The sequence below is a fragment of the Aedes aegypti genome, chromosome 2, assembly GCF_002204515.2.
Source record: "Aedes aegypti strain LVP_AGWG chromosome 2, AaegL5.0 Primary Assembly, whole genome shotgun sequence".
NCBI classification, from domain to species: Eukaryota; Metazoa; Arthropoda; class Insecta; order Diptera; family Culicidae; genus Aedes; species Aedes aegypti.
The window spans coordinates 95,984,491-96,010,156 of NC_035108.1; the positions used below are offsets into that span (position 1 = coordinate 95,984,491).

The window sequence follows — 25,666 nt, forward strand, 5'->3', positions numbered from 1 at the left end:
TATGTCTACTAGATACGACGGACAAGTTATTGGAGAGGTTCATCCTCAACAGGCTAGTATCGTATACGAAAGGTGCGGACGGCCGTCCAACAACCAGTTTGGATTCAAAAAATGTAAATCTACTCTGGACGCTATCCAGTCGTTCGTTCAGACAGCTGAATCGAGCAATGGAGCAAAAAAGGAACAGCATCCGTTGGCGCAGTAACGTTGTCACTCTGGATGTGAAGAAGCGATAGTCCGCCTTAAGGTGCCGGTGCAGTTGTGTAAGCTTCTAGAAAGCTATAATGATGGTAGGATTCTACTGTATGACACAGAGAAGGGGCAGAAAAACGTTCGAATTACCGCGGGAGTACCTCAAGGTTCAATCCTGGACCCGCTGTTATGGAATGCGATGTACGATGACGTACTGAGACTGCCCCTTCTGACGGGTGTTAAGATTGTTGGCTTCGCCGACGATATCACCCTAGTGGTCTATGATGAATCGATGGAGGAAGTAGAGTTGACAGCAGCGCACTCTAGTTCCATAGTTGAGGAATGGATGAACTCTAGGAAACAAGGACTGGCCCGTCACAAGACTGAGGTGGTGGTGGTCAACAACCGCAAGTCCGAGCAACGGGCGCTTATCTCGGTAGGTGATTGCACCAGTCCAAGCGATCCCTTAGGCATCTTGGGGTAATGATCGATGACAAGCTCAGCATCGCTAGCCACGTTGAATATGCCTGTAAAAGGGCATCTACGGCTATAGCGGCGCTTTCGAGGATGATGTCTAACAGCTCTGCTGTAATTGCCAGCAAAGGCAAGCTACTGGCAAGTGTGGCGCTATCCGTACTAAGATATGGAGGACCAATCTGGTCAAAAGCGGTTAGAACAAGCAGAAACCTAAAGCGGTTGGAAAGCCCGTATCCAGCTTTTTACGCTCGCTCTAAAAACAATATGCTATAAAATATTTGACAGATGCTGACTATCAGCACTTAACTGAAACTTGGAAATATATCCGCAGCATGCCTTGACGAACCTTCAAATTTCATTGTTTTTCTTTCTGTCAATAAAATAATTTTTTTTTTGAATTTGCGGATATAATCTTATTCGTTTTTTTTTTTGTTGTATTTAATAATGAAGAACTCTTTATTTTATTTTAGGCTCAAATAAGTTGGTTGACCATACCTCCCAACAACGTGAAGGAGAAATATTTAAAAGACCCGGCTTAGCTCTTTGAGTTTCGTAAGACAAAGGGTTACCAAATTTACGAAAAAAAAAAATAAAATGGATCAAACATTGCACAATAAATGGCTGGGCATGGCATACCATTGGTACCTCGCTTACCTGCAGGAATTGAATAGACCCCTTTGTGTGGTCCTTTGCCTCTTGCCCAGCAACTCCTATCCCTACCTCCTCGTGGTACTGACCGGGGTACGAGTAACCTTGAGAAAGATCGGGTAATCAACTCCGGTGGGAACTTTGATCGTATGCTGACAGAGAAGAGCGGGGGGGGGGGGGGGGGGGGGGGTTTGCTTTTTCTGTTTCTTCTGCAAACCTAGAAATCATTCTCACTGATTCCATGGCAAGAATTTTCTTTGAATCCAGAGCTGGAGTCGGCAGACTCCATGGCGTAATATTGAGCACACGATTTTAACTCTGGGTAGATGTTTTCACAAACCTAGGGTTACCATATTTGCTCCCACCGGAAAGAGTACATTCTTTTTAACTCTGTAAAAGAGTACTAAAGAGTACACTTGGACAATTTTGAAACTGGAAAAGAAAATTTTTAATAATGTGTTTGTCTTAATTTACTAGTCTTGAACTTTTTGTTATTCTAAACTCTAAAGTTGTTGGTCACATTACCACTACCGTAAATTCGGGTGAAATTGATCAGTAGGGTGAAATTGATCACTGTGTCACACGATTTTATTTCCCTCTAATAGAGCACAGAAATCAATGTAACCTATGTAAATGAACGTTGTTTGTCTTAACTTTTGTCGAATTGCATATTGTGAAGCTTTTTGTGTTAAGGAATATGTATTTCTATGAAAATAATAGAAAATTCCATAATCGTGTTCTGTGTGGTATTGGCAGACATCAATAAACTTCTAGTTTTAAACAAGGACTTGGACATGGTGTCAACCTGAAAATTTGTAAGGATGCTTGAAATATATCCCCAAAACGAATTTTATCATCAAAATTCGTACCAATTTGTTCATTTTCTTGTAATAATTGAATTTTTAATTGATATCAGAAGATTCCTTCAGAAATTGCCTACATTTAGGCGTTTTCTGCGGTATTGTTGAAAATTAATTGTTTATTATTTCCATAAATTATGCATTGTTAAGAATTTGGCAAGCATATTTGGATTCAGGAGGCTCAAATTAAATAAGTAAAGTTGTTTTCAAAACTAACAATAATGGTTTTGACAGGTGATCAATTTCACCCCGAAATGGAATTCCTTGATTTTTTATTTTAAAGACGATTTTCAGCACTAAAATCACAACTGTATGAAAATGTGAGTATATAAATCAATGAGGCTCACTGTCGTACTTGTTTTCCTGCATTAAGTTGTTTGGAATTGGCAACATCATAGAAAACAGACATGGAAAACAGTGAAAAGTGATCAATTTCACCCGAAATTACGGTACCAAATTGCAACCAAATGATTTGTTTGGTAAAATGAAAATGTTTACTAAATACGATGTTTCTTCACCTACATATTGCATACATTTCATTCACAGCTTCATTGCAGGGAGATAAACGGCGTATATTATAAATAATATTTTATTTCAAAAAGGGTTTTCTTCTAAAACAGACTTTTGCATTCAACAAGAATATTTTTATGAAACCTAGATGAACTGAAAAGAGTGAATTTTAACACCTTAGATCGGAAAAGAAACTCTAGCGTTTCTTCAATAAAAGTTTTTTATTAAAAGTATGCTAAAGCTTTAAGAAAAGCAACATTTTCCTTTGATCTTTAGATGATATACCGTTTCATTTGCTTCATCTTTAGATACTATACTGATTCACAGTTTTGTTCAACAATTGCATCGTAAAAATGAGGTTTCCAGAAAAAGAGCCTGAACAGAGGTTGTTTGAAATAGGCTAAATTATTCAAAAAAAAAAAAAAACTAACAATGTTCATCTAAAAATAAACAATTAGATTCGACTCTCCACACCTCGGTATCGAACGAACCATCGAGATAGGGAGAGATCGAGACAAAGAACATACTTTTGATTATTATCGGATTGAAAACCGCTCCATTGTCAGGAAAATATGGAAAATAATAAAACATCAAACGACTGGTAGTGTTCCTACATTATTCAGAATCACGAAAATCTAGTCTAGTATTCTTTGATAATGGGCATAACGACAAATGGAGAGAAAATCGGAAATGAAAATCACATCGAGATTTGGACTTATCGAGATGTGGAGAAGAAAATTGTATGCAGACTGGAAGAGCCTGAAGAAATTATCGACATAGGGAGAGATATCGAGATGTAGAAAGGAAAGATTTTAAACTGATTTCTTAATCAAATTATTTGATTTGATCGTCATTTGTTAGTAATATCTGGAAAAGAGTACACTTGAGCTCGTTGAGCAAAAAAGAATAGTACACAATTTTTTAAGGCAAAAAAGAGTACATGTACTCTAAAAGGAGTACGTCTGGTAACCCTACACAAACCTTGTTGAAACTGTACAGTAGCAGAGATCTCAATTTTCCAGACAACAATCCCTTGAGTGATTTTCATTCGATTTACGGAAATGATGTACCGTACTATATTGTTTCAATAATTTGGCCTGCAGCTCAAATGCAGCGACCATGTCTAAATAAAACCTAAAAAACAAAAATGATTAAGAGGAAAATAACCATCATCGTTTTACAAATTTTCAAAACTAGTTTTTTTGCTCCAATTTTAAGCAATGTTCAAGAAAATCGATGATAGAGTTTTGTGGGAATTTCTTTATATTTAAACGAAAAAACTGGTTTTCCGTTTTTGATGATTGCTGATGATTGAATGATGGATTCTTGAGCCTTAAAGCATTATCTATGGAAATCGGATTTTTTAAGATTTAAGTTTGAGTGACAGAACAGCAACGGAAATTATTTCAGTGAGTGATGGGTTACTAAGGATTTATTGTCAAGTTTAAGTTCAGTGGTGCTCAATGCTTCTGTCAAAGATTTTATAGCATGGCTAGCGTAAAAAGCTGGATATTTCCAGGTTTCTTGAGGTAGCAGATAATTTCGGATCAATAAAAAATCTAGATGTATTCTATGTTTTACTTTGCACTGGTTGTTTTAATTATTGAAAATTATCATTATTCTTGATAACGAATGAAAAATCTAGAAAGGATGATATTTTGAAAATCGTCGAATAGATTTTCATAACCCGTATGTTGTTATCGAGTACCATTGCTTTCTGCCATATTCTGCACTCCATTCTTGGACAAATCAATGTTTTCCTCATAGTATACTTCTGTAAATGAATATAGTTATGGAAGTTGATCTAAAAATACAAATTTCTTACAGTAGTGATATGTACCTGGCTTCTTGTGAAAAAGTTGTTTTTGTAAGTTGGAAAATGGGATCTCAATAGCCAGACAGAGGAATAAACCCATTATATAAGACAACAATAGCGTTGAAGAAGTGGAAACCAGCTGGGAAAGGAGAAATATTGAAATAATTCGGTAACACATTCGTTGTCCTTCATTGCCTACTTGTCCCATGTGCTATGTAAACCTTATGGACCGTGGGACAAATATGCGTAGAACGGCAGTTCATCATATTAAATCATATCAAACTTACAATTCTCACATCGCTAACATAAATCGGTTGTCGAATATTTCCAAGCGTTGCTCTTATCACAAACAGATGGCACAGATAGACAGCATAAGTAATCTTTCCCAGTGGCCTGAATACCGGATTGCTCAATAGGCGCTTTAGAAACCCTTCAAGAACGAAAAAGAAAATGACCATAATCCATAAAAATTCAGTTACGACCATCACAAATGGTCACACTTACAGCCAACACCGAAGGCAAGCCCCACAAACAAAACTCCGAAAATAAGGCCCCACAGATTCTTGGACAGGGCCGAGTAGAGCGCTATCCAAACGGCTGGTTTCTCAAAGTCGTACTCGTAAAACACATACGCAGACAGCAGGAGCATAACGGCCAGTGGGAGGACGCAATACCACAGAAACAGGAACGGCTGAAAAGATATAAATCAATCGATCGACCATTGTATCTACCGGATGGCACGTTATATTCTCTACGATGCTCCCCAAACCCGTTGTTATCAAAAAAATCTCCATTTATGCTCACCGATCCTTTTCTATGGCACAGTCTGGACAAAATTTAAAAAAATCGTATGGCCTATAATGATATAAGTTCACAATTTTAAATGGAATCAAAGAAATTTAAACGGCAAACAATTCGCACAAACTCGTAGGTGGTACAGTCCTAGACCGCTGTATGAGGATTGCCTCCTTCCCGTCCGTAACCAAAGTCAGATTTGAGACTAACTCTTGACTCTTGATACATCTGATAATCACAATAAACGGTAACAAATTGAAATATCTTTGATTTTCTTCAAATTTTTGAACTTATATCTTCAAAACGGACCCTACGATGACCCTACGGCCCAGACAAGCAACTTGCTATCGAAAACGACTGATGAGCCCAAATATGATGGAGATTTTTTTCTGATAATATCGGTTTGGGGAGCACAGTGAACTCACCTTATGTTGCCGGATGTTGAACTCGCTACGCTTCAGTTTATGATATGTTAAACCGGCAATCAAGCCCGCCAAATAGCTGCCATAATTTGTGTGTGTTGGAATGTACATTTGGCGGTAGCTCCGTTCGTACCAAAGAACGTATTTCAGCGCCCTGCGGGACGGTAATGACAAAATATGGAAATGACATTGTAGGAAACATCGAAACAGGACAATAGGAAAACAAAGAAAATTTACTCTGGTCGTATCATAACCACCCCCTCCAACTGGTGGAAATAGGTTACGAGTGCGGGAGATACGTAGGAAAGGATAACGGCCAGACCGATGGTTGGACGAAGCAATTTGGGGAAGCGTCTAACGAATGCTAGCAACAATAGGCCAAGGATGAACAGCTGGAAGTCGGTGGCGAGATACCATCCCTGCTGAAGACACTGAAAAAATAGAATCGCATTTACAACAGAGTAATGAGAGTTCAGTATTTGCAATGTCCTTGTCACAAACCGGTTCGTCAACGGTGAAATAGTTATTTACGAATAGTAAATTAGCCCACCAGTTGTTCCGACAGAAGGTTCGTTCTGTTTCGGCTACTCGTTTCCACACGGGACCGTCTTGGAGTTTGATCAACCATGTTGCATCCAGCAGGATCATGAAGAGGTAGATGGGCACTAACCTGTGAAGGAATTGATATTTAGGTAATACTTTTTGCCGTTCTTAAAAATATATATTTTCATTATGCGAAAAGCTGGCTTCAATTAATTCTTTTATGCCTAGAAGGCTTATTCCAGGGTAATTTGCCTTTATCAACGTTCTATTAAAATTCCTAGTTTACGTTGCCGTAATCAAGAGTAACATTGATCAGTTTTCAACCTTTCGTTAATAAATCAGGAATGTTGCAAAATTTTATTTTTCTTCAAACAAGTAAACTGACCCAGAAATTCACAACTAATCATATATTGTGTTAACAGGTTTTCTAGCTCGACAGAAAAAATACTGATTCTAATCGATAACTAAAAGCTAATCTTGACGGACGAACGCGAGATGATTGAAAATTGGAACCAGCATTTAGATGAACATCTGCATGGTGCTGAGAGCGCAGTCAATGCGAGACAACGGTAGAAATGTCCTGCGAAAAGTACTATTGAAGATGGAAATCAACCAGCTGTCACTTTGAGGGAGGTAAAGGGAGCAATGAAGTGGTAGGAAAGCATTGCATCGAAGTAATCATAAGCACGAATAATTAGAGGGATTCCACGGAGGCATGCAAGTCGATTCTGATCGACCATTTCAAGAATATATGAAACTTTGCACAGTTTTTCAGTTCCATCTAAATCGTCATTTTCCGATATCAAATCTTCAAGTTGAGTCACGACTAACTTTTCAAAAGAATGTATGTGAAAATGGTTCAAAAAGCTGCACAGCAAAAACGGTTCGTTCGATTGTTAGACAACTAAAGAAACAAAGTTAGACAACTAAATAAAGATTCCAAAAAAAAATACACACAGTAAAAAAAAATTTTTTTTGCATTAAAAAACATCATTTTTGTCACAAAAACTCAAATATCTCGAAACCCTATCGGAATACCAACGTATTTTTTTTAGGGAAAACGGTCCATTATATTAGCTATCTACCATAAAAATTTGGTGATGGTAAGCCAATAAACAAAAGAGTTATGACATTTCAAATATTTCACAAATTTGACACTTAGTGAATTTTTTTTTCATTGTTAATTTTTTTTAGGACCGCAGTTTGTTGCTGAATTTTTTGTTAAGGGTACCATATGAGGTTAACAAGTTGTTTTCATGATATTTTATTTAATTATTCATAACTATTATAGCATCTATTAGAAAGTTAGACGCGATCCAGTGTTGTGATCTAAAGTCTTGATAGTGTCATATTTTTTATTGTACGTAACTGAAGAAAAATTCTCTCAATAGTGTTGAAACCTTTTGATAAAAGAAACCTATAAGAAATCTAATATTGAAGACAAAAGCTACAAAAAAAGTTTTCTATACAGGTATACGACTAGTTTACCTGCAAAAAGTTTACCTCGTAGAGAACAAGGCGGGTCTATACCCTGGTGATCTAGTATACGTAAAGCAGGTCGGTTTTCTCGGCGCTGGTTTTCTCCACAAAGTTAAAATCTGATTACACCTGGGTATAGACCCGCCTTGGTAGAGAATAGACTTTGTTAATCATATTTGGGAGAAAGCGAGTAACTTCAACAACATCAAAAACATGATAGGTACATACCATGAACATACTCACGAAAAAGCTAAAAATATACTACCACTATGGTTATAAAAGATTTAATTGTAAAATTTTTCTTCAGTCAAGCAAACGACACCAAACTAGTCAGTAAAAACTTAAAAGTGATTTTGTTTATTAAAATCTAACGAGCAACATGAGTAGTCGCTTTCTCAACTGTTGCAGGCCGTTTGCAGAAAAAAGTGTTCGAAAGAGCTACGAAATCTCACCGAAAGCACCATAGATAAGCTGAAAGCGGCTGGTTATGCTCCAATGTCTACATTGAATACAAATTTACGCATTTGTACGTCCTGCCGTTTAAACGTTGACAAACGGGCAATCTGTACATCATCGGTGGATCAGGTTGCAGGAAGTTCGAAAACAACAACAACTGAGAAATTACTAGATGCATCGACAACAACTGAGGAGTTACTAGAAGTACCAAGTGCAGATAGTCTTACCACGGTACCATCAGCGACATCTGTTTCAACAAGTCAATCAGAAGATGAGTGCATCCAGAAGGTCAACATCGAACGCTTCAACGAAGGGATAGCTGGAATAAAAGTGACTCCGATTAAATGGACGAAGATGGGATACCGTGAAATCAACGAAGCTGTACGAAGAAACCTCTTCAAATTAGGACCTGAGGATGTGGAAAATACAGACTACGATGAGGTAATTATGAATATGAAGGAAAGGTTCTCGAATCTAGCCACAACAAGGAAAGAAAAATTATTGATTTTGTCGATGCTGCCAAGCTCGTGGTCTATTCAAGACGCCATTGATGAGTTCAAAACCAATAGAAATACAGCAAAAGAGGCAAAACAATTCAAAAATAACTGTCTTGCAACCAAAAATGCTAGGTCGAGTACTTCATTAACAGATGAGACAAAAGAAAAAAATAATTCAATATTTTGAAGACGATGAAGTAAGTAGAGCTATGCCTGGCCAAAAAGATTATGTATCTGTAAAAAAAGATGGAAAGCGTCAAGCAATCCAAAAACGATTAATGATGACTACTTTGAAAGAAGCGTATACACGCTTCAAGGAAATTAACGAAAATATTAAGGTAGGGTTTTCCTCATTTGCAAGCCTTCGTCCAAGGCAATGCAAGCTTCTATCCAATTCAGGAACACATAATGTTTGTGTGTGCACAACACACGAAAATATTAACCTAATCTTACATAGTTTGAAAAGAATCAATTTATCAAAGGATATTAAAATGTTAACTGGTAGTCTTTTGTGTGAAAATACAACATCAAATTGCTATCTACGATCTTGTTCGGATTGTCCAGATTCTTCATCATTGGAAAATACTTTATTCGCTGAGTTTGAAGAAAATTATATTGATCAGTTATCATTTGAGCAATGGGTGACCACGGATAGGTGTGACCTAGAAACTATTGTAAAACCTGTAGATGAGTTTGTGTCATTTTTTTTTGCTTGAAATTAGAAAGTTTAATTCCTCACGACTTTATTAAAACAGAGCAATCCCGCTTTTTAAAAAATACGAAAAATACATTACAAGATGGTGAATTTTTAGTTATTTGTGATTTTTCTGAAAACTATAGCTTTGTATTGCAAAATGAAGTGCAGTCCCATCACTGGAACGTACAACAAGCTACAATTCATCCATTCGTTATTTATTTTAATGGAAGTACGCAAATTGAACATTTTAGTTTTATTGTAATTTCCGAAGATTTAAGACACGACTCAGTATCTGTAAATTTGTTCATTGCCAAAATGATTAACTTTTTACGCGTTGATAAGGATAAAGAAATCAGAAAGATATATTTCATGTCTGATGGAGCAGCATCGCAGTACAAAAACCGTAAGAATTTTTCGAGCCTATGTCAATTTAAATCAAAGCACGGAATTGGGTCCCAAAGCCCTGTCCCAATTTTAGTGCCAAACGCTTAAGTTTAGGCCAAAAACACATGTTTACTCAATTTTCTAATGTTTTCCGTTAATTTAATCCCAAAAACATTTTTATTAGATTTTGTCACATCCTTTGGCTTAAACTCAAATTTTGGGTGTATTTTGTTTTCCGTGTCCCTTACGAAATGTCAGATAGGAACAACCCCAGTGGTCGAACTAAAACCCCTGTGGTGTTTTTGTCGACTAAGCGAACGTCAAACATGATCAAAAGTGTCAAGGTTCATTTATGGACCAAATTTTTAAATTAAAGTTTAAACATGATATAGCCATTATTTGAGCGGGAAAAATTGCTAAAGTAATTACAGTAACATGCTTTTTCGTATTATTAAATAAAAACAAGATTTCATTACAAATTTTAGGACCCAATTGATGCAGAATGGCATTTCTTTGCTACGTCACATGGCAAAGGTCCTTGTGATGCTATTGGAGGAACCATAAAGCGCATGGCCACAAGAGCAAGTTTAGCCAAAGAACGTGAGCATCCAATTAAAACTGCAAAAGAACTATTTGATTGGGTGAACCGCAGAAAAGAAGAAGATTTAACAAAATTATCATTTTGTTTTACTACTACTGAAGAGTACGAATTAACAGCATCAGAGCTCAGCGAGCAATATAATAACGCGAAAACGATCCAAGGAACCCAAAAATTTCACTGTTTCATTCCATTGTCAGAAAATAAAATTAAAGCAAAACTATACTCGAACTGTACTGATAATGATGCAAAAGTGTTCGATATTGTAAAAAAATTGAATAACAATAAATAAATAAATAAGTATTAATAAAATGTTTTCATGATCTCATAACGCATACCCACATCCAAAACTTTTAAAGTTTATATATAACATTTAGAAACTCATCGATCATACTCTAAAAAAAATATCCTGGTAAAAAAAAATTATTTTCGTGTAATCTGTTAATTCATTTTAATTTATACATATATACTAGAGTGGTTCAAAAAATCGTTTTTGCTCCACACCGCTCATTCGATTCTAGATTGAATTCTGAGTGTCCTCCCAGAGTTTGAGCTCATTTGGATGAAAACTGAGACTGCACAAGCCCTTTAAAGTTTATATGGGAATTACTATGGGAAACGCAAGCAATTCATTCAATCGGTCATAGTGTTTGCCCATGTGCTCTTGGGGATAAGAGCCACGTTGATACTGTGAGATACATTTATCAGCTACAACTTTGCCGAAGACCGTTTTCAAATCGGACGCCTCAGTAATTAGTTATTGATTTATATCCAGTCACAAATTCTTCAGCAGTGCTCATTTAACTTCTGAACAGGCAACATTGCTGCATCTGGCGCGAAAGATAGCACGCACAAATCATGGCTACTATGTTTTACTGCATATATCCAGTGATGCCTGCAGAACAGCCCAATAATTATAGCCAAAGTTTTACAACTCATTCAAAAATCAATAACTTATTACTGGGGCGTCCGATTCAAAAACGGTCTTCGGCAAAGTTGTAGCTGCTTTTTATATCTCACAGTATCAACGTAGTTCTAATCCCCAAGAGCACATGGGCAAACACTATGACCGATTGAATGAATTGCTTGCGTTTCCCATAGTAATTTCCATATAAACTTTAAAGGGCTTGTGCAGTCTCATTTTTCATCCAAATGAGCTCAAACTTTGAGAGGACACCCAGAATTTGATCTAGAATCGAATGAGCGGTGTGGAGCAAAAACGATTTTTTGAACCACTCTAATATACATATAGATATAATATTTATACCTATACATAATATTTATACATATAATATACATAATACTAATGAATACATGAAAACGACTTGTTTAATTCACGCAAGGCCCTTAACAATAAAATCAGCAATAAACTGCGGTTCCCGTAATAATTTACACCGAAAAAAAATAATTTTTTTTCTTCTAAATGTGAAAATTGTGACATGTTTGAAATGTCATAACTTTTTTGTTTATTGGTTTACCATCACCAAATTTTTATGGTAGATAGCTAATATAATGGACCGTTTTCCCTCAAAAAATTACGTTGGTATTCCGATAGGGTTTTGAGATATTTGAGTTTTTGTGACAAAAATTATGTTTTTTAATGCAAAAAAATTTTTTTGTACTGTGTGTATTTTTTTGGAATCTTTATTTAGTTGTCTAACTTTGTTTCTTTAGTTGTCTAACAATCGAACGAACCGTTTTTGCTGTGCAGCTTTTTGAATATTTTTGAACCATTTTCACATACACCCTTTTCAAAAGTTGGTCGTGACTCAACTTGAAGATTTGATATCGGAAAATGACGATTTAGATGGAACTGGAAAACTGTGCAAAGTTTCAGCTCAATAGAAAAAAATGAATTAAAAAATTTACCAAATTTTGGTGCTGTTGCTTGGAATCACTCACATGGAACCACACGGATATGTCACGGATTCGATCCCCCAGGGAAGTGGTCACTTACATGGGTCAAATGATTGTACTCCGTTTGGCATAAAGTCATTTGGCATAATGGGCATTTGGTATAATGGCCATTTGGCATAATGGTCGTTTGACATAATGGTTGTTTGGCATAATGAGTGACTTAGAATGAATATCGGTATTTTTTGCAGTTTTTACCGAGATCAAGACCAAAGAGCCTATAGCAACATTGTTTGTAGGTTCTCAACAAGCGTGGTGTTCGTTCAGAGTTTTTCCATTATAAAAAATTGAGATTAGAGAGCATAAATAAATAAACCTTGTCACGGGGCTCCCAGAACATAGAGTATTTTTGAGCTTGTTGTGATAAGCACATTTGAAAATTGTAATTTTGCAAAGGAAGTTCGCAGTTAACCCCTCCACCAGCAGCTTATTTTTTCACCGCAAAATGAATGTTCAAATCGTTATATATTTTTTTGTTTTCCAATATTGTTGCACCATTTTTCCACAAATTCTCAAAAAAATCTTCTAGTTTAAGAATCCGTGTGATCTGAAGATATTCATATGTTCAACTTGCTCTATATAAAATGTCTTTGGCGATCATATAATCATAAATATAAAGGTAGATTCAAAAAAAAATTATAATAATAAAATGTGGATTATACAACGCCAAGTAATAACGAGCATCTCTGAAAAAATCATAGAAGAAGAATTTTCGGTTAAGAATCCTAGGAGATATCTGAAAATTACGATATGATGTTTTTTGAAGTTTTTAAGATTTTTATTTGGCCAGCCTGGTACCAGAAACCTAAACGCTCATCACTCAAAGACGGCTGCACCAAATTGCTTAATTTTTCACAACATACTCTCATTATTGTATCGTTCCGAAGAGAGAATATCCGAATACGATAAAAATTATGTAGCCTGAGAAATTAACGGGGGATTATGGTTACCGTCAAACGGGGTGACTTGCAACGGCGGGGTGACTTGCAACACATTGTAATTTACAACTAAATTTCGCTATAAAACACAAATTTCAAAAGAAAATTCGTTTCAAATCGGTTCTTCAATACATTCGACTCACAATTCAATTAAGAGTCACGATTAAAGCTGTTATCATAAATCTTTTTAAACATCAAACATGATTCTTTAAAATGTCTTGAAACTGATACTTGATAAAGGTTCAAAATCGTGACCTAAGAACATGAGATAGGTTTAATTTACAAAAGTAATACTCAACCTGGTATTTCTATAGCTAATAAGTGATAATATGACGAATTTTATTTTACGAAATTGTAGCAGCAATTTTTTATTAAAAATCATTTTTATAAAGATGTACCTATGCGGGGTAACTTGCAACACTTTATTTCTAAGCAATTTAGAGTTTTATGAAAGTGAAAAACTTTTGTGTTAGGTCTACTTTATAATCAAAAGAGTAATAATTCATCAATCAGCAACAAACACTCATTAAAAATATTGTTTAGTTAAGGTATTGAACCTTGATAATTTAACACATCTTTTTCCCATACAAAAATAGCTCAATTATTTTCTCACAAAAAGTTATTCAAAATGCTCTTGTACTGTTTCGAATGCTTTAAATACATGAATAACAATACTTAACAAGTGTGACTAATAAAAAATATCAACATTTTGTTGGCAAAAATTAGATTAGCATTAAGTGTTGCAAGTCACCCCGCATAAGGACATTTTAAAAAAATCACCTTTTTGATGACTTTTTAAATGACAAAATAATTCGATTAAATTTCCTGTCATCCCTTTCTGTAGGTGGGCCGGCCATTAAAAGTTCTAAAAGGAATTTAGATTTTTAGATGATGTTTAGATCATGATTTTGGTTGATTGAAGTTGAAAAGTGTTGCAAGTCACCCCGTTTGACGGTATGCGTAGCACAGTGGTTCAAGCTATATAGGGGGGCGGTCTTAAATACGAAAGTCGGTAAATAAGTCATAAATTTATGCAATTTGATATGTATTAGTGTTCTACATGCAAAACATTTCTTCTGCTAAGAGGGGGAGGTGCTAAGGTTTTCACCCCCTCCCCCTCCACGTATTGACTTAAGTGATATTAACATGATTTCAGCTTTATTATTCACATGTAGCAGAAGAGTGAACGGAGTCGCAGAACCTGTACAATTAAGGCTTTCTTAGTGTATTGCTGAGCAACCTACTATGATTTTACATTTAACACTCAAAAAATGAGATGCCTCACAGCTACCATCTGCTGTTAATTAGGTTATGTTTTGGTAAACTAGACATACAGCACTTAAGCGGTCACCACCAATCTGGTCGCAAACGGTCGCAGCTGCATTTATATGCATGCAAAATGCAATGTAATTATATAGGTAAGTTTCATAGAAGAATGCATGGAGGGATTTGGAGAGGAAATTTTATTTTCGGATTAGTAAATATTTCTAGAATTTCGATTTTTTTTTTCGAATTAAGGCTGTATATCAGCGATGTAATTTCCAAACAAAATTAGCAAATTTTAATTTTATTTTTCTCAGAGATCGATCAAAACCTTATTGAAAACCAGTGCTAGCGAACTTGTAAAGTATCATTAACATTTCTGACAGCGTAATGAACGCGTTGAAAATATTTTGATTTTTATGATCTATGTCTCCACTCAACACATCTCACCTAATTTACCCATATCGAAACGAAAAAGCAATAATTCAGCAAAACCAATTATGGAATCTAGTTCTTCAAGTGTTTAGCAGAATATCATTTAAAAATATCACAATTTCGTTAAAGTTGAATTTTTGGATTGGATTTGGAACCTCTGTGCGTCGGTCCCCCAAGAAATGTTGGAATATCATCGGATCCAGATGACCAATGATAATTATCGATACAGATTCTAAAACTAGAAGAGTTTTTTGACAACTTGTGTGAAAATAGTGCAAAAATATCAAGAAACAAAAAAGTTATCAAGATAAATATTATTTTTGGGGTAAACAATGAAGCTTACAGTAGAGGAGTTAATAATAAAGGGTACGCTCATAGAAAATTTCGCTGCGGATCAAGCTTCGTTCCAGTTGGGACGTTACACTCGATAAAAATTACCTAGTAAAAATCTTTGGGGACATTTAATTGCAAATAATTGAAAGCTCTAATCCAGCATAACTCAAATGAACAACACATTTTTAAAAGAAAATATTTGTGGCAAAACTTTTAAACGATTCAATAATTATTTTAGTTTTGGAAGTATACGTTAAAACCGCCGTGTTGGGCTGACGTTTCGTGAGAGGGGAATCTGGGCTGCATATGACGTTGATATTTTTCCTCTTCGCGAGTCTCTCTCAGCTTCTAACCTTTTTTTTTCTCTCGCACATGTTGTTTCGCTTGGGTACAGAGCTGCCAAATGATTTGAAAGAAAATCTGTATCCACGAGGTTAAAAATCTGTGTCCTATACAAAAAATCTGTGTCCATACAAAAATTGTTGAAAGAAAATCTGTGTTCCATACAAATTGAATCTGTGTCAGAATAAAAATATCTGTGTAATACAGAGAAATCTGTACATCTGGCAGCTCTGCTTGGGTATGTGTAGAAAGCATGTGAGTTGAAATGGGCATGGAACGGGCGCTGAACTTACGTACGAGGGTTGTATTGGTGCGATTGATGCAGCAAATGCTGCGTGTGACATATCAATTGTTGCGCATGTTATGCTAGGCCTTCAGGTGTTTATGAAGCTACAGGATGATGTATGTGTTTATGAATTGGTTTGCTTGTTTCTAAATTTTTAATCTTTTTGCGCTTTTAAGTAGTAAGATATCAATTATAACTTGAAAAAAAAAAACACATTCAAAAAGTTTTAGAATGGGACAGTTTGCTAAATTTGTCATAAAGCGAAATAGGGAACAACTATAGCCATAACTGGTACACTTTCCCTAGTCCTTATGAAGATTCATTATCACGGTTGTATAAACATCATTTTATTCATTTCAATTCATTTTATTTATTCAATTTTTTCAGCTTCAAAAATGATTAATTATAACGGTTACAATTCCAGAGATAAACATAATTTTAGGAGCTTTATAATATTCATTATAAATTTCAATCGATTCTAGGGAAAGTGTACCAGTTATGGCCATAGTGGTTCCCTATTTGGCCATATGGGAAATTTTGATAACTTTTACATTTTAAATCTTTTTGAATGTTTTAACATCAAGATATATCCTAAATCTAAATACTACTACACACAAAAATTTTCAAAATTTGAAGACATAAAAGTAATACCGTATGGCGAAATAGGGAACCACTATGTCCATAACTGGTACACCTACCCTATAGGCACATGGAAATTACAAAAAAATGGCATTATGCAGCAAAAAGAAAGTTCAACCGCTTCACTTTTCAGGAACAATAAATCCGGTTTTACGAAGACATTTAATAAAAAGAATTGTTAATTGCAGAATGTTATCACGGCAGCGAGGCAAGATGGAGGCAGTGGTTATATTTTCAAAGTTACTTTTATATAAAACGGTCAACAAATCTAAAAAAAACATTTAATGATTTTTATACATAAACAAGAACAAACGAGAGAGAGATTTGTCGACTGTTCCTTATTATGTTTGACTCTTAGGGCAGCGTTCATTTCTTACGTAGCTAAATTTATCGATTTTCAATTGATTTTACATTATATTGTTGGTACGGTATTGTGATGACTATATTATTATTATTATATTGTGTTCCCATATTATTATATATTATACTTTGATCTGCTATATAAAATTTCATATAAACATCATTTGTGGTGGGAGGGAGCATCAGGGCATCATTGAAGTTACCAATGGACAAGGAAGTGGAATGCCAATCGGAATCAGGAGGCGAAATGTTAGTCGTTTGTGGCTAACGCTTTTCTATAAAACTAAATAATTTGACGCTTATGTGACTGAATATATGAAGCTTTGTTGTACCTTGTGCAAAGTTTTGTTTTTGTGTTGCATTTTTTTTTTTCAGGAACAACTTCTTCAAGCGTTAGAATTTTCCGTTTACATGTAATACAGGGGTATCCGGGTAATTCCTTTCTCGAATAAAACTACAAGATTCCCTGGACATCAATACATGTTATCATAAGTTATAAATTTTATTCCTCGTAGCTACCAGACAATTCGTGGCGCGCAAAGTACTTACTAGTATTTGGTTTATTATCCTAGTTAATTGGTTCAACTTCCAGAAGCATCATGAAATCTGCATATCGGAAATTCTAGCTTAATAACCGCTCTTCATATTTCAGCATGTCGTTCTTCTCCAGAAATCGTAATTCGTTCTTATTTTGGAGATTACGTAATAAAATTGAATTCATCATATCCAATGAATTAAATTAATTGAACATCTATATCTATGTCATATATAACTATAATTTCCGTTTTTACATATTTCATTATAATTGTTTCATTTATTATACCATATCTGATCATATTTCTATTATTGTATGTGCTTTGGGTTGGGCTGGGACCACCAGGGCACCCGAATGAAGCGATTTGGACAGGGAGCTTGGGACTGCCTCATCCCTGTTGTTAACATTTCGTGAATTGAGGGCGGGCTCTTCGACCCCATCTATTGGGAATATTCAGTCAATCGAGGGCTTGATTTTACAGTTGTTCGTGAAAGCTTTCTTCTGGAAGGAGATTCTCTTCCCTTGACGCGGGTTTCATGCAAGTGTCTCTGCTTGCGGGTCCGCACATCCATTTTTGGCCCTTCATACAGGAGAATAACTGCTCACGAACAACAGTTCAATCTTGATCAAATCGCTTTTCAGATTATTCCAGTGCTATAAGCAGATGCCTTGCTACAATAGATGGTAGAACCAAATCATCATCATCATATACCATGACCCCACAGTTATGGATCAAATAGTGTCGAGTCCAACCTATAAAATTCAATAAAACGACATGGAAAACGTAAAATTGTAATTTAAAAGCACGAATTGAATCGTTTCAAGTTGGAATTTCGGTTAGTAAACTGTTTCGAGTGTAATATTTACATAGGATTGCATAAAAACTAAAAATTTTATCGCTTTCTGAAAACCATATTATGGATCAATTTTCATATTATGGATCAAATTGTGACATATTACGGATCAGTGCGCAAAATCAAGACATTTTCAACTCAATGCATCTGTATTGCATGATTTGGCGAAAGTTAACAATGTGTTAGATATTACTGCAAAAAATAGCAGTTTTAGAACTGGAAACAACGGTAAAATGCCATTTTTTGTGATACTGCATTGTAGTAACTGAGACATGTACTGTTTTCGCACCACACCAAGTTTTCCACCCATTTTTGTCTGCTAAAAAATGAAATTTACAAACCTTGATGTTTAATTAGTTTTATCCTTAGTGCTATTGTCTGAAAATGTCGAATCCAATGCATAAAATGGCAGAAATCTACATTCTTTGGAAGTGATCCATAACCGTGGAAAACAATCATTTCCTGGTCTATATTATGGATCACTAGTTAGAACTGCTAATATTCAGTATTTACAATCAACAATTAAGGAAAATGTTTTCCAAAGATGAATTCATTCTAAATCTAAGCGAATGAGCATTTTTTCTGCTATAATATTTGAATTTTAGCACCTGTGGGAGCTTATGAATGCAGACGGCACTTCTTACAGAAAACGACCATATAATGATAGCTGTGTGGTACCAACTAAACATTTGTCAAATACACCGTTATTTAGCGGTTGAATGTTGTGCTTAACATTACAAATGGTAGAAGACAAATAGTATAACATGGGAAAAATATGTGTTACGTCAACGTTTATGTTTTTTGCGAGTTATTCGATGTTGAACGCCAAAGTGATCCGTCACTGTGGGTGATCCGTAACTGTGTGGGCATGGTACGTTTAAACCGCCGTGTATTACCGAAATAAGGCAAAATTTGTAATTGAAATAATATTTTTCCAGCTTATATTGAAAGCATCAAGATCATGTGTTTGATTTTATAATATGTAGCAATATTAGCAGATTCTAAAGTAATGATCATTCTAACAGCACGGCTTGCAAGAATTAAAAAAAAAACAAAATATGAAAAATGGTTAATAATTAGCTTTACTAAATTTTTATCTTATAACAGTTTAAATATAAAGAACAGCCTGTTATTAAAAGAAGGTAAAATTTATTATTAAAACTACTGGAGAATGAATGCCAAAAATAATTGCCGTACACTAAAACGAAAAAAAAAACAAAAACAAAAATGGCCTTGTGATTGCGCTGAATTCTTCATTTTTCTTAGAAACTCTAACTTTGACCTACTGTATCAATTAAAATATAAAAGATCGTGTCCTAATATTCCAGGAATAACTAAATAGAAATGTTTACTATGGAATGATCTACAAGAAAAACCTATCAGAACAAGTCACTTTTTCGATTATTGGCCATAGTGACATGCTAGGGTTTGGTCCAGATCGACAAGTGGCCACTTCCCCGATGGCACCAAATCCGTGAGGTACCCAGGTGATGCCAGAGTAACCTACGATGTTCTAACATATATATTCAATCCTTTCAAATGTTTTTTTTTCGAACAGTGGACAGAAGAAAAGCAGTGTACATAATGGAATTGGCAATCAAAATTATAAAGTATCAATCCAGAATATTCTATTACTTCAATGGAATCCGGAATTACTCCGGCACTATTGGACCAATGCAAGCCAAATCTCATCGAAACTAGAAGAGTTTCCCGATCGAATGAAGCTAAAAGAATTGAAATCGGTTGGAATTTGATCAAATTAGAGCTGCTCAAAGATAAACATTGTATGCCAAAAACTATGTTAGTATCGCAAAGGTTAAAGCAATCAATTTGAAAAAATACAGAGTGCTTTGCGAAGGGTCAAGCTGTCGAATTCGTTTTCTTTCGTCATTAGAGTGATGGCCCAAATGAGCCGCCTCGCTTCATCATAACAGATATGGTATACACAAATTACGTCACGCTCAATTTCAATTTTTTGACGCCTTACCTCTTGTCTCGCATTTTGTACCTCCAAAAATTTTGTAAGGCTTGTCACGCTTTTTCTCCTTGCGTTTTGTATGAAATTGACAGACGCACGGGTAAAAATGCGGCACTCTAAAACAGGAGAAAGAGTCATGATTTCGGTAGGAAAGTGTGTTTTCATGTTATGAAAATACACCATGACCAAAAGTAATGAAATCATGAAGCATTTTACCGTAACGCTGTACTTTACTTTTTCAATTTTTAGCAAAGAAAAATGGCAATCAAAATTCTCAAATCATGAAGCATGTATGCTGGAACCATGAATAAAATTCATGGAAACATAAGCACTATTCATGGATTTAGTCATCTGTCATTTATTATTCCTATTTTTGATACGAAAAGTGGCGATTTCGGTCATGAAATCCCGAAGCAGGATCTGATATCATGAAAACATAAGCACTTTTCATGTATTCAGATACCTGTCATTTATTATTCCAATTTCGGTGCTGAAAAGTGGCAAGTTGAGTCATGAAATCATGAAGCAGGATGCCTGAATCATGAACGCAGTTCATGAAAACGAAACATTATACGTCAATTTAGATCCCGGTTCATATTTGCCATTTATAAACAAATAAAATAAAGATTAAAATTGTTACTGCTTTTGTGCCGATAGTTTCGTAATAAACCGTGAAAACATTCCACAAATGTCAATCTAACGAGTGTGACATCTTTAGCAGCAACGCGAACATTCGGTGGATAGGTTTGTACGCAAAATGTTATTTCGAGCATCAATTGAATTGGTAAATGATCCTTGGGCTAGTGGATTGCACGAGTCATGGAACACTCCTTAACAACTCTGCGGATGTGGAAAGTGGAACTGGATCATCCGGCTGCCGAAGGCCTTTTGTGACCTGCTCTGTTATAGAACGTGGGGTATGCATCACTTCCGAACAGTCAAAATCGCCGACGAGATGGTCATGCAAAATCTTCGCTCAAAGTCAAACATTGCCCGGTTCTGCAAAGTCAGGATTAAGTAAGTGCATTGATTGTGTCGTGAAACAATGTGCGAACTCACGAATTTTACCAAGAATGTCATCGATATGATGACAAAATTCCGAAGAATTTAAACTTTTTCAAAACAAAACTTTTTTTATAATTCCACTAGAAAAGATCACCGATCGCCATGAGACACGTTGACTAAGGTGAAGAAAGTGACAGTTAGATTTGTGTAACGCCCTGAGCATACGAATTCTTGCATAATAGTTACAATTTCATGACTTTTAGTCATGATATCATGAAACATAAAATTTTATGAAATCATGACATTTTGTTCATGAATCCGGCAACGGATTTTTTTCCGTGCGGGGTTGGTGGTCTTTGATCCCATTTGATTTATCATTTGATCAACATACAAATAAACTCAATCAAAGTGTGATCAATTGGTTTTTCAAGCTTTCTGTTTCTGTTCTACTTGTCCTACCCACTTCTCACGCCACTGGTCCCTCATAATCCCAGGGATCTAAATTTCTATAATACAAATTCTATCCTCATAAGGATGCCATATTATATTTAATTTAAATATTTATGGAAAGTATGCACTTCAACAGAAAAGTAAACGCCTATCTCGATGTGTGGGAAATTTTTGCCAAAAATGCTAAAGAAAAGCATTTATTTTTTTATCGCAGTACGCAGTTGAAAAGAAATGTCACTGAAGCTCACTGTAGAAAATTTCTTGATCTTCTTCCGAAGAAATTTTTACTTTTGTTGAGCGGAACAGCATACCTAGCTTTAAAGTTCATCCAAATCCTTCATCCAGAGTGATCGGAATCGGAAATAGTTCATAAATAAAAGGTTTTCGATGCGCCGGCAATTGCCTATAAGTTTAACCATTTTGTTGAAACATCGAATAAGTTGGACATGTACAATCACCTGGTAGCTTTTTCGACTACCTTTTGCAGTCATCTTCAATGTCAGTTACCGTAAATTCGGATTAAATTGAACAGTAGGGTGAAATTGATCAACGTGTCACACGATTTTATTTCTTCCTAATGAAGCACAAATAAAAATGTAACCTGCAGTGAATGAATGTTGTTTGTCGTAACTATTGCCGAATTGTGTGTTGTGAAGTTTTTTGCGTTAAATAAAGTTTATTTCTATATAATTTTTATAAAATTTCAAAATCATGAACGGTGCTGTGTTGGCGAACATTCATAAACTTCTAGTTCTAAACAAAGATTTGAACATGGTATAAACCTGAAAGTTTGTGAGGATGCTCAAGATATATCCCCAAATTAGATTTCATAACAAAAACTCGTGCCGATTTGCTCATTCGGTTGTAATATTTGAATTTCTGTTAGATATCAGTGTATTTATCAGAAAATTGCATATATTTAGGCGTTTTCCACGTAATTCTTGAAATTTAACTATTCATTATTTCTATAAATATTGTATTGTTAAGAGTTTAGCAAGCATATTCGGATTCAGAGAGTACTGATTCATTATGCGGAGTTGTTTTGAAAACTAACAATAATAGCATTGACAAGTGATCAATTTCACCCCGAAATAAGATCCCCCGAATTGTTATTTTATAGATTTTTCTTAGCCCTAATTGATATTTGTTAGAATATTTTGGTACGCAAGCCAATGAGGCTCACCTTCGTACTTGTTTTCCTGCATTTAGTTGCTTGACATTGCCAACATTATAGAAAACCGACCAGAAAAACCGCGAAAAATGATCAATTTTACCCGAAATTACGGTACTCACATTCATCTTACAATGTGCTAGCTTACATTGTAGAAAATCTGTGTAATTTGATAGAATTGTTAATACGTCCCATAACTGCACATATCCGGATCATTTCCTCACTCATTCAATTACTCAACAATAATGATTGTACGTCACATGTGACGTGAACTTACCTCGCATATCGATACAAAATACTAGCAAAAAAGTCCTTCACCGTAAACGTCTTATTCCGCTCGCTATAATCCGCAAATTGCACCGCCAGCAGGAATCCGCTAATAGTGAAATAAGTCTGAATCACCGTTATCCCGTTAAATATCAACATCGTTATCATCCGGCGGTAGTTCTGTTGAGGACATAGTGCATGGGTCAATACTCTGTCACGTGTTTGTCTCGTCGACAAAATCTGCCAATTCATACTTACAAATTCCACATATTCCGGGTTCAGCAGTGGAAAAATGCAATTGAACAGCATGCAATGGCCGGCTATTACCAGATACATGATGAGGAAGCGAGCACTTTGAATGAAGCGGAGATCTTTCGAGAGGGTGGTTCGCCTTTTGGTCATTAGGATTTGCCAGTTCCGGGGCAGAGAGAAGAGGGCCAACTTTTGCGATACTGAAATGTTGTTGATTGATCAGGACTTATCTAAGAAAAATTCAATTCATACTCACGGCCTTTTTTGAGTGGTGTACGATAGTAGTCACTGCTTTTCATATTAGACGAATGCTTCTTCTTCATTTTGTAGTCAAAAAACGAGGATAGAATTACAGCGAGTATTATGGATCCCAGAAGTACTAGGAACACTATGTCTAGGTAATCTAAATAAAACGAAATTTTAATTTCAAAATTATCACACAGGGTAAAATGCTTCAAAGACCGTTATTATCAGAAAACAAAATCTCCATCCACCAGTCTTTTTCTATGACTAAGCGGAATGTCTGGGCAAAGTAAAATAGTGGGCCCATTTTGAAGTTACCCACTTTTAATTATATGAGTTCACAGATTCAAATGAAATCAGACATGATGAAATGGTTTTTCGTGATAATCAGAAGAAATATACTACTAGATTGTCGAATTTTCCAGCCAATTTAAAAAAATAAGTTATATTGGTAACCTCTAAAAATCGATCGTTCTGAACGTTAGGCCTTGGAAGTGTGAAATCTTATTGTTTTGGTGGCTTTTTTATTATCACAATCTTAAACAACATTAGATGAGCGATGTCGATAAATTAAAAAGATATTGAATGTACAAGGTGGCCACTTTATAAAATGAACAGTACTTAAATATCTCTGCAATCCTTCAAATTTGTGGTTCAATATATGAGTCGTAATTTCAAAATAGACAAAGGTATCAAACTCACTCATAGAACCCAACTGATAAGCACACATTTGATGGAGATTTTTTTTCTTTTAAATGGTTTGGAAAGCATAATGCAGGGAGCAAACTCACCAAGGGAATCTTCCTCCAGATTGCTAACACAATATTCCACCGCCGAATAACCCATGATGGAGAACTGTCGTTTCAGTTCAAAATTCACACACTGATTTGCCAACCGTTTGTACTTGATGCGCCAATCGAGGGCTTCCCGGAACGTGTTGGGATCAAACGTAACTTCGTTGGTTTCGTTGAACTGCTTCAGATAATACTTCATCTGGGTTTCGTAGTCGTACTTTTCCATAATTTTCTCGCACAAGTTCATGCACAGCCCTCGTTGAATGCGATCGTGACGGAAGCTCCGCTTGGTGTCGTTGGAAAATTTCTGATCAGTAAAACGACAACTTTTAGTGAACTAATCATCTTCAACGGATAAGGGATGTTTTCAACTCACTTCAATCAAAGGCCATATCGCTGCCGATGTGTTCGGTTTGATATGAGTGTCGATTATGCAATAAACTGCTTTTGCATCAAATTCTTGAAGACAACGGTCGAAATCATCGTATTTGTAAAGCTTGGGAAGCTTGTAGTATTCCGTCACTGAAATGTTGAAAACATTCTCAGGAAAGTCACAAAATTGCATTGCACTCGACGTGGTAATTAATTTTGAGCTGTGTGTATTAGGGTGAGTAAAAATATTTGTTTTTCGATTTTAGATCAAATTATGAATGTGCACCTTAAATTTGAGAAAACCAAGCGGACGAACGACGTCAAGCAAATACGATATTTTATACCACCCTAGTGCGTTTAAAAGTCTTACTATTGAATAATGGCGTTAAGGCTGATATCCGATCGCCTAGCACAATCAAAGATATGAGCAATATTGAATATTTGGCAACCATGCTTCGCTGCGAGTTATTCTTATCACTTGAAGAAATGGAAACGTTAACTGTTCTACGCGACAAACGAATTGTAACTAACTGAACCTCCCAACAACTATTACAATCCTCCACAAGTAATTATCCAGTTAGTAAAAAATCGCAACATAATGGGTCATTCAATTTTAAGGTGGATTCGCAAATTGTATGCCTCACACAGACGGCGACAAGCTTCCACCAACAAGTAAGTTCTACGCACCTGTGTACCCTGCTTGCTTCGCCAAAACTAATAATTAACTGGTCGCAAAGTGTCCACCCACTCGCCGTGATCGTGAGACGATTTGTTCCGTAACGAACGTCACAGTAATTCACCTCAACAGTACGATTTCAATTAGGCGGAAGTTCGGTACTTTCTTGTCACTGATTTGGAGGC

At 35.6% G+C, this 25,666-nt stretch overlaps 1 protein-coding gene across 1 annotated transcript; it reads right to left on the reverse strand.

Annotated features, from left to right (window-relative positions):
• Positions 1-4,255: 4,255 nt before the first annotated feature.
• Positions 4,256-25,339, reverse strand: LOC5574904 (nose resistant to fluoxetine protein 6). Its single transcript, XM_001661660.2, has 13 exons — positions 25,176-25,339; positions 24,810-24,955; positions 24,431-24,740; positions 23,653-23,799; positions 23,403-23,596; positions 23,155-23,324; positions 6,222-6,390; positions 5,958-6,151; positions 5,724-5,874; positions 5,008-5,194; positions 4,791-4,933; positions 4,528-4,642; positions 4,256-4,461 (listed from the first exon to the last, which is right to left on the reverse strand). The coding sequence occupies exons 1-13, from the start codon at positions 25,255-25,257 to the stop codon at positions 4,385-4,387; spliced, it is 2,085 nt and encodes a 694-aa protein (XP_001661710.2). The 5' UTR covers positions 25,258-25,339; the 3' UTR covers positions 4,256-4,384.
• Positions 25,340-25,666: the final 327 nt, after the last annotated feature.

What these genes read in the sequence shown, in the direction of transcription:
- LOC5574904 (XM_001661660.2), bottom strand. Translation starts at nt 25,257, where the DNA reads ATGGTTGCCAAATATTCAATATTGCTCATATCTTTGATTGTGCTAGGC. An exon ending in CGATATGGCCTTTGATTGAA is followed by an intron (nt 24,741 to 24,809) that starts GTGAGTTGAAAA and finishes TTTACTGATCAG; the next exon opens with AAATTTTCCAACGACACCAA. An exon ending in TCAACATCCGGCAACATAAG is followed by an intron (nt 5,195 to 5,723) that starts GTGAGTTCACTG and finishes ATATCTTTTCAG; the next exon opens with CCGTTCCTGTTTCTGTGGTA.